Here is an 8873-nt window from a genome sequence, read left to right as displayed (position 1 = left end):
AGTAGTAAACACCCCGAAGGCTGCTAAAAGTCACACTAAAGCCCTCAGGAAAATTTTGTTTTCCAGACCAAAACGAGGTGCTTCCTGCGCATCTCGGGCGGGAAGCCCCGTCAGGGACTTGCATGTGCTAGGGCCGGAGCGGGACCAGCTTAGCGCGGAAACACCGCCGAAGAACGGGGGAAAGGAGCAGCCCCGCGGCTCGGAAGGGGCTCCTCAGGGAAGCACGGGGGCCGGGGATCTGTGGGGGGAGCGGAGGGACCCGGAGAGTGCAGCAGCCTCTGCTCCGACTCTCCCGGGTGCGGGCAGGGATGCGCGGTGTGGCGTGCAGACCCCGACGGGCGCCTGCTCTCCCGCCTGGCGAGGCGGAATCACCCCTCCGACGGGGCTCCGCTCCTCCAAAACTATGTCATTAACATAAATCAAATAATGGCCGGGGGGAGGGGGTGGTGAGAGGAAGGGGGAAGAGGTACGCGACTGCTCATGTGTTAAATATAAGTCTCTGACTGTCCTGAACAAAGCGACCGTCCCCTTGGGAAGGGTGACGTCTCTCCAGTAACGTGATTGCCTCTTCGGAAGCAGAAACGTGTAAACGCTATAAAACGCGGTGGCGCGGCGGGCAGCTCAGAGCGTGCGGCGAGACGGAGCCCTCCTCTTCATCCTCCTCCTCCTCACCCTCTGCCGCCGCCCCGGCAGCCGCGCAGCGGAGCAGGGCGCACTCGCCCAGCACCGCTCCGCTCCGCGCCCGCCCAGCCAGACCCACCGACGGACTCGCGGCTCCGTGAGTAACTTTCTCCCCGCCACAGCGGCAACTTCCCAGAGGATGAAGAAGGCTGTCCCCGTCCCGCACCCTCGCTCCCCTTCTCCCCTCCCGGACCTGCAGGGAAGACATCCCGGCCGTCGGGGAGCGGGAAGAGGTTCTGAAAGCCCAGGGCAGCCGGGGCAGGACCCTCCCTTGTCACCGCTTGAGTCTCTGAGCCCCGAGCAGCGCTGTCCCTCGCACCGGGCCGGGGGTCGCCTTCGGGGATGCTGTCCCTGACCGCCGGCAGTTCCCCAGCCATCGCCACCCTGCTGGCAGGCGGCGTCTTTCGGGACGGGGACCGGGATCGGGAGCGGGGTCGGGGCAGTCTCTCTGGGGCCCGAGGCGAAGCCCCGGTGGCCCGGCGGGTGCGGGCGGGCCGGCTCGGAGGGTGACGGCTGCGCTCTTCCCTCCGCAGGTGGCGGCCATGGAGCACCGCGGCGCCTCCCCGCTCCTCCTCGCCCTCGCCCTCCTCAGCGCGCTCTGCTGGCGGGCGCGGGCGCTGCCCCCGCGGGCCGCCGCCTTCCCTCCCGTCCCGCGGTAAGGCTCCGAGCTCCGCTCCGCGCTCCGAGCCCCGCTCCGCGCCCCGCTGCCAGCCCCTCCGCCCCCAGGGCCCTGCCCAGCCCCTGCCGGTGCCCGAAGGGGCTGTGAGAAGCGCCAGCCCTCCTCTGCTCCATCCCAAGGAGCGCGCAGCGCGGCGCTCCCCGTCGGGTGTTTGCCCGGTACCGGGCCGGGGCGCGGGGTCCCCGCCCAGCGGCTGCGGTCGGGCGGTCCCGCCGCTGCCCCCGAACCCACCCTGTAAAAGCCCCCGGAACACGGCCGCACCTCCCGAGGCGGCTGCAGCAGCGCTGCCCCACGGGCTGGGGCGGGTGAGCGAGATGTGCGCGGGGGGCGGACGGGATGTGGGTCACGGTGAGCCCTGGGACGGGAACGGGTCCATGGGGACACAGCGGAGTTCTGCACCTCTGCATGCTTGGGATGGTTGGAGCCGCTATTAGTGGTCCAGCTAAATTAAATCAGGTGGCAGAACGGTACGGTTTGCAATTAGGTAAGAGGAACATAAAGTGTAGGAGGACCAATGAAAAACAGACAAAAAAGCGCAGCGACTGACTTCCAACAGGAGTGACTTCATTTTACACAGCAACTTTGCACCTTTTTTTTTTTTTTTACCAGACAGAAGACTTACATGAATCAGGTGTATAAATAGTGCTATATAGTGACTTTAAAATTACAAGGGCATATGTCTATCTTAGTTTTAGTATGTGATTTTTGAATGTCATCACACGGAGGAGTTTCCTACAATGATGGGAGCCTCTCGTCTGCCACAGACTATCAGAGCAGCCAGAAGGAATGATGCCAAACCACTGCTATGCAGTTAGGCTGCCCTTGATAAAATATGACGCTTCATAAGAAACCGCAGTTTCCGAAAATGTGAAATAACATCAGTTATATAGATGCATCAGTACATCAGCTTATACAGACCAATTGCCATGATGCATTTTAAGAGATTGAATGTGAAGATTTTTTAGCTTCTAAAACAAGAGAATAAAAACATCTAGAGATATACGACTGCACTTTTTATTTAGTTTGAAATTCTCGGTGTATTTGCTTTCTTTGGAGAAGGCCTAAGAACTGTTTCATTCTGCATTTCAATGCACATCTTATATCTTAACTGGGAGGTAAGTACGTCACAGGAACAGTTTTCACTTTGCTTGGGTAGAGGAGGCTGTTAATTTCATCCATCATTTATACAATATACAGTTGTTAAGAAAAGCTTCAGGGTTGTCACTTGTGATGTGATTGTCATGCATTATGCACTGGAGTAAATTGCATTCAGTGACAACATTTATCTAGAAAATATGAATTTGAGAGAAGAATCTGTTATGTCAATTAATCTACAATTAAGCATGGATTCTACCTGAAAGTGATTTTTGAATTATCCATATTTCTTTAAAATGCCTTACCAATTAAAGTAGTTAGATGTGCATTTTGACACAAAACCAGACTGTTAACTCTAATAAGTGTCTCATGTCCTCAGCTAGCTGTACTTTCCATGGTTTCTTTCTCCAACAGATTGGGAAACAGAATGCCATTTGATGGAGCCAGTGAACCTGACCATGCCCGTGGGTCATTAAAGTCAGAATCAGATATTTTGCAGAGCACACTACCTGAAAATGAGAAATTCTATTTTGATCTGTCCAGAATTATTGATAGGTGAGTTCCTTTATTATCATAAATACAAGAGATGATGGACTACTTGATTTCTGCCAAAAAATCATTCACATTTTTAAAATGAGAATTAAGAAAAGAAGAATCAGTTACGGAAGAAAATCCCACAGCCACTGCTTGAATAGTGGCAGCAGTAGGCATGCCGGCAGAAATGTTGGGTGTATTGCCATTCTGGCATGATGAGTGCATTCACTTTCCAGGAAAGAGTAAAAAGTATATTGTGAAAATCTGGAAGTTGTTCTATGAAATTAGTTCCCTTTAAGATGTACAATAGTTAAATTAAGGAAAGCAGTATGTTTACAAAATGAACATTATCAAAATTATATGAACCCAGGCTGTATTGTAGAGTTTATTTATTGTCCATTTCAGAAATGCAAGGCATGCTGATGGAATTTTCACCAGTGTCTACAGCCATCTTTTGGCTAAACTTGCTGTGAAGAGATACATGCATTCGCTTATTAGAAAACGAGTTAGGTGAGGTGACACTTACATTAGGTATATTTTTTTTCCTAGCTGACTTTATCGGCAATTTTTTTACCATTCTGTATCCAAGGCCACCTTTTTGTGATTTAGAGATACTGAAAGAGAAGCTTATGTAATTATGGGGGAGCTAAAAATCCTGTATAAATATTTAGTGATACTACTAAATGAATATGTTACTATTTATTCCTGACACAGCTGTGAGAGGTAGAGCAACAGACACTGCACAAAGCATGGATAATGTGTACTGGAAATATTATAATGATTATTATGCTGAATTGCTAATTCTTTTTATCAGTAGTGTTTTTACTAGCTTGGTGGATGAGTGGCAAAAGTAAATACAAAGCACTACTCAGTACTTACAGGGGAATACAGGGAAATACAAAATGAAATCAAGAAACAATTGGTTTATAGTGAAATAGGTATAGTATAGTAAAGGTACAGTTTTTTTCCTGCTGTAAAACACATTGACAGATGTTTGTGAGATTGGTATTGCAGCGGAATTCAAAAAGAATGAGGCAAATTCATAGACCAGGGGTCTGGATGCAACTTCCAGATCAATGCCTTCATAAACTAATGGGCACAGGGTGCTGAGTAGGATCACTCTATACTTTCCTTGTTTTCAAATCCATAAGCAGTAACTGTGAGCCACTGTGACAATACCACTGAATGTCTACTTCATATGCTCAAAAGCTGAGTAAAAATTAGGTCCTTTGTTTGTGTCAATGCTGCCTTTGTTCCAGAACATACAGTTCCAGCTTTTCATATGCTGTAAACTAACATAGACCATTCAAAATAGAACATCCCGACATTTCCCAAGATTGTGCACAAAGAAAAGGCCTCCAGGTTTCACTTTCATAAGTTGTGTTTTGTATTCTGAAACCTTAGAACAAGCATTTATCTATTTATGTGATGCTGCACTAACTTTCCTCAGGGGTAGACTCCAGCTCCTATGAGTTCAATGTGAGCAGTGATGAGATCCTTTAAGAACTTACTGTGACTTAAGCCAGGTTGTACCTTGGCATTGTACTGAAATATATTCACACAAATGACAGAAATTAGAATAAAATCTGTTTATTGAAAGGTGCAAGCTGGGGTGTGAGAACAGGCAGGAGAGAGTCATGAAATCCACACTTAACCACTTGATCTTGCAGAAATCCTGGGACAAGGACTTTAGAAATCATTGACTACGTATCCAAATTGCATAGGCCATAGCAAAACTGAGAAGAGAAAACAATCAGTCAGTGGAAGGTGTGTGCCAAAAGGCTGAATAACAATCTTTGGAATTTGAACTTTGTTATTAAAATACATAGTAAGCAGTGGAAGCGATGGCTTCTTTTCAGCAGAAGAAAGATCCAAAGTCATAGATGGAAATGAAAGCTGAAATAAAAATTTGATTTTATTAGGCTAATCAATATCATAAAACTTATTTCACTCATTTAGTAGTATTTTATTTTGAACAGATATCATCTCTTATTTTTTCCTTTGTAATTATTTTGTTGCCAGCTCCCAGGACAGTCCTGTCAAACGCCACTCTGACGCTGTCTTCACTGACAACTACAGCCGCTTTCGAAAGCAGATGGCTGTGAAGAAATACTTAAACTCAGTCTTAACTGGAAAAAGAAGGTACTACAGGAAAGCACATATGTATTCTTTCCTTACTTCTATGGCATTAAGACAGAAAAAGTTTACATCCATGTTTGTATACAGAGAGGACAAGCAAAAGGCGCTGAACATTAATGACTTCATAGCATGGTTCATAGCATGGCTTTCAAATACAGACAACATTTTTTCCCTGACTGGAACAGACACCATAATCAGATTAGAATAGAAGAATAAAGAGAAGATGGCATCTGGCAATTTTAAAAATCTTCTGACAGATCCTTTAATTGTTTTTTATTAGAAAAAATCTTCTTAAGGAAAAAACCCATGGAGCTATGGAACACGAGCAACAATTTTATAAAAAACACCTTGAAAATTTGCCTCTCTGTAAACACATGAAATGAAAATTTGTAAATCCCTGATATGTCCTAATCGGTATAGGTGAGATGTGCCACCATGTGTTTTTGTAGACCTTGCATTCCTTATTTAAACAACCCATTTAAACAATTGCTTTTAAATATCAGGTCTCATTATTCATTAAACATGCTGTTTCATATGATCTGTAACACTTTGGTCTAAGTGCAAGAAAAAGTGAAGAAGCTACAGTTAGAAGAAGGCTTTGCTTTCTTTGCTTTTTCTTCTGAAAGCAATAAAACTTGTTTCTGATCCTCAACAGCCAGGAAGAGCTAAATCCTGCTAAACTTCGAGATGAAGCAGAACTTCTTGAACCATCCTTTTCAGAAAACTACGATTCTGTAGATGAGCTGCTGAGCCACCTCCCACTGGTATGCCAAGATTGCCTTTTCTATTGCTATCTGTTACTTGACTTGACCCATAAAATAAGATTAATTGTACATGAAGTCTGGCCTATCAGAACATCAGAATAATCTCGGAAAGGGAGTCATGTTCCATGAAAAGCTTTATGTTTCTACAGAGATTGTGTCCGAATAAAATAATAATAATTTCAATAATAAGCTTTAAGTTATCCCATGATTGCTGCTATTGACAATTCCTAATTAAATGGCACTCTTCATAATGCACCCAACTCACTTGGGTGTTTCAACCAGTGTGCACTGCAGCATAAAACCAGAAGTGAATCATTTTTAATTATAAAGATCATTATTTCTTCAGAGAACAAACTTAAGGATATTTCTTTTAATTAAAAAAAAAAAAAGCTGCAGATTTTTTAACATCTTTTTTATTAGAAAGGAGTTGCCCCTACAGCTAAGAGCATCAGCAAGATGAACCTTATGCTTTAAGAAAGTACTTGAAGTGCAAATCTTGCAGTTACTGTTTTCTATTTAGCTACTACTATTTTTATTAGTCATTTACAATTATTTTTTCTTTGGTTTACTGAAGAGTAAACCCTTCTACATCAACACTTGCAGGAGCATAACATTGAAAGGGTAAGGTAGAAGAAAATTTGGCTTGGTATTGTTGAAAGTGTATTATGAAATTGATGATAGTATAGTTTTTAGCATTCAGCTATGTCTCAAAAAGTAAGAAAAAAAATTAAAAGGCTATTCTTGAAGATAAAATTTGGATATGTCTTTAAAAGACATAAAGTATGTCTTTTCTTGTATCATCCCCAACCACCCATCCCCCTGCCCCAAAATAGATGTTGTTTCCTTTCAACTGAAATAAAATGAGAAAGTGTTCTTTTCCTTTCCACAAATGTGGCACTTCCTCTAAAGTTCCTAAAGGTTAGAAACAACATAAACTGCTTATGCATTGAGCACTTAAATAATTTGTAAGAAACATGATACTGGAAAGAAATATTCTTTCCGTGGAAGATTAATGCAAAAAAATATCTGCTCTTGGATTTTGCACCTTCTCAGAGTTCTGGTATTAGCTAAGGGAGAAAGAGTAGTGGTGCAGCAGGTCACAGATGTCTTCCTGAAAACATTTTCAGTCCTTTCTGTTTTTATTGACTTTACTGATGAGGCAGGTCTGCCTGGTGGTGAATCAGTATTGACTGTTACTTGTCATTTTACTGCAGCGCCCAGTTGCTAATGTAGTGTGGAATGAGCAACCTGAATTTGTGTATCCATTTCAAGGATACAGTTTGGTTTTTTCCAAAGTGAGCAGCTCTGTGCTGTAGGCTAATGTGCAGTAACATTTTCCTCTAGTCCCTCAACCTTTCTTTTCTCATCCCGTGGTCTTGTCTGACTGCAATGCCCACCAAACTCCTGTGAGCAGCCACATCTCAGCTTGTCAGCCCCAAGAGCAGCAATTGTTTTATATCAAGTGTTACTCATTGCCTGCTGTCTGCCCTCATACACCTCATGATGCAACTGCTTGCAAAATTGACTTCTAAAGCACATCTCTCCTTTGCTTTTCAGGACCTCTGAAGGACACCTGGTAAAGTCTGTGACAAGAACAAGCTATTTTTGAGTTCCACATAGTATTTCAAAGAGATGACTTTAGTCATCAAACCAGAACAAATATGTTGTGAAGTGAAAGTTGTGATATATTTGTTTCTTACGTAATAAAAGTTGATATTTACATTGTAAATATTACTCTAGAGTTCTCTACTGAAAGCTGTACATATGGATGCCAGTTTAACTCATGAGAAGTCTGTGAGTCCATATGCTGTAAATCCTTTACTTCAATAAATTCATTTGAAAATGAGTGTGCAGCTGAAAAGAGCCCATCATGACTAATTAATTGGCTTATTTTAGGTGTGTTACAACTTCAGACAAACGTGTAATAACAAGGAAACATTTCTAGATAGCCTCATAAAGAACATGTAACAACATGAGGAGAAGAATGTCCAAAGTGTGTAAAACTGCTTTGCAAAGATCTCTGAAAGTTATTGCCATGCAAAAGGGAATGCTTTTCACCAAGCAACTAGAAAAATGAATAAGAATTAAAAATGTTTTGACCTCCAGCAGTATCTTTACTTCTGGTTCACATTTTTAATATTTCACAATGTAAAAATGATATTAAGACCAGAAATATCTCCTTTATTTTCAGCTGTATTTCAGATGCTCTGGAGCTGGCAAAGCGCTAAAAGAATGCAATCTTTTGACTTGTTTGATGCCTAAAGTCATCAGTTATTCTACATTTAATTGTCTGTAGCTTTGATGATGAAACTATTGCTTATATATAAAATAGACCTGAAGACAGTTTACTATTTTTTCAGAATGAATGTAATTTACAGATTATGCAGACAATAAATAATTTTATTATCATGGCAAGCTATTACTGGTTTGAATCAGTGCTACAGTTACCTGGAACAGCAGAAGTCCCGATAAGTGCTGCCTGTACTATAGTAATAGGGGAAGATAATGTTTTTAACTGATTTATTCTATATTATTTTAGAAAGACAAGTAAACAAACATCCAGGCCCCTTTTCTTCAGCTTTCAATTGTTGTAGAAGACCATGGAACTGAAAATTTGCAGCTGTTTGATTCACAGCACTGATGTAGAAAGTAGAAAAACTTATCAGACCTACTTACAAACTCAATTTGGAATTTCAAATATATTTATAAATCATACATATGCACACATAGACAGTGATAAAACTGATTTGCAAGTTTCACTTACAAGTTTACTGTTCTCATTTAGAAAGAAACTTCTAACATGATAAAATCTGAGATTTATGGAGACTAGTTCTCATAAATATGTAGCCCTCCGATTTGCAATTTTTTTTTTTTTTTTTGAATATTGGCAACTGCATGTCAAAAGAAAACCAGCTTTCACAGATCAGGTGCTAATATTGCTATTTCTATCTAGCCTTGACAGAATCTATTTTAGCCTAAGC

The 8873-nt window shown here is 42.4% G+C and overlaps 1 protein-coding gene across 2 annotated transcripts; it reads left to right on the top strand.

The window, feature by feature from the left end:
• The first annotated feature begins 531 nt into the window (after window positions 1–531).
• VIP (vasoactive intestinal peptide) lies at window positions 532–8311 on the top strand. 2 transcript variants are annotated; one of them, XM_015620299.3, is made up of 7 exons: window positions 573–778; window positions 1215–1336; window positions 2870–3010; window positions 3395–3499; window positions 5012–5131; window positions 5784–5892; window positions 7450–8311. In XM_015620299.3, exons 2-7 carry the CDS (start codon window positions 1224–1226, stop codon window positions 7456–7458), a joined length of 597 nt encoding a protein of 198 aa, XP_015475785.1. In that variant the 5' UTR covers window positions 573–778; window positions 1215–1223; the 3' UTR covers window positions 7459–8311. The 2 variants fall into 2 exon arrangements, with proteins under 2 accessions (XP_015475784.1, XP_015475785.1); XM_015620298.2 differs by lacking the exon at window positions 3395–3499 and having other exon boundaries at window positions 532–778.
• Window positions 8312–8873: the final 562 nt, after the last annotated feature.

The sequence above is a fragment of the Parus major genome, chromosome 3, assembly GCF_001522545.3.
Source record: "Parus major isolate Abel chromosome 3, Parus_major1.1, whole genome shotgun sequence".
Taxonomy (NCBI): Eukaryota; Metazoa; Chordata; class Aves; order Passeriformes; family Paridae; genus Parus; species Parus major.
This window is presented reverse-complemented; position numbering and strand designations above follow the sequence as displayed.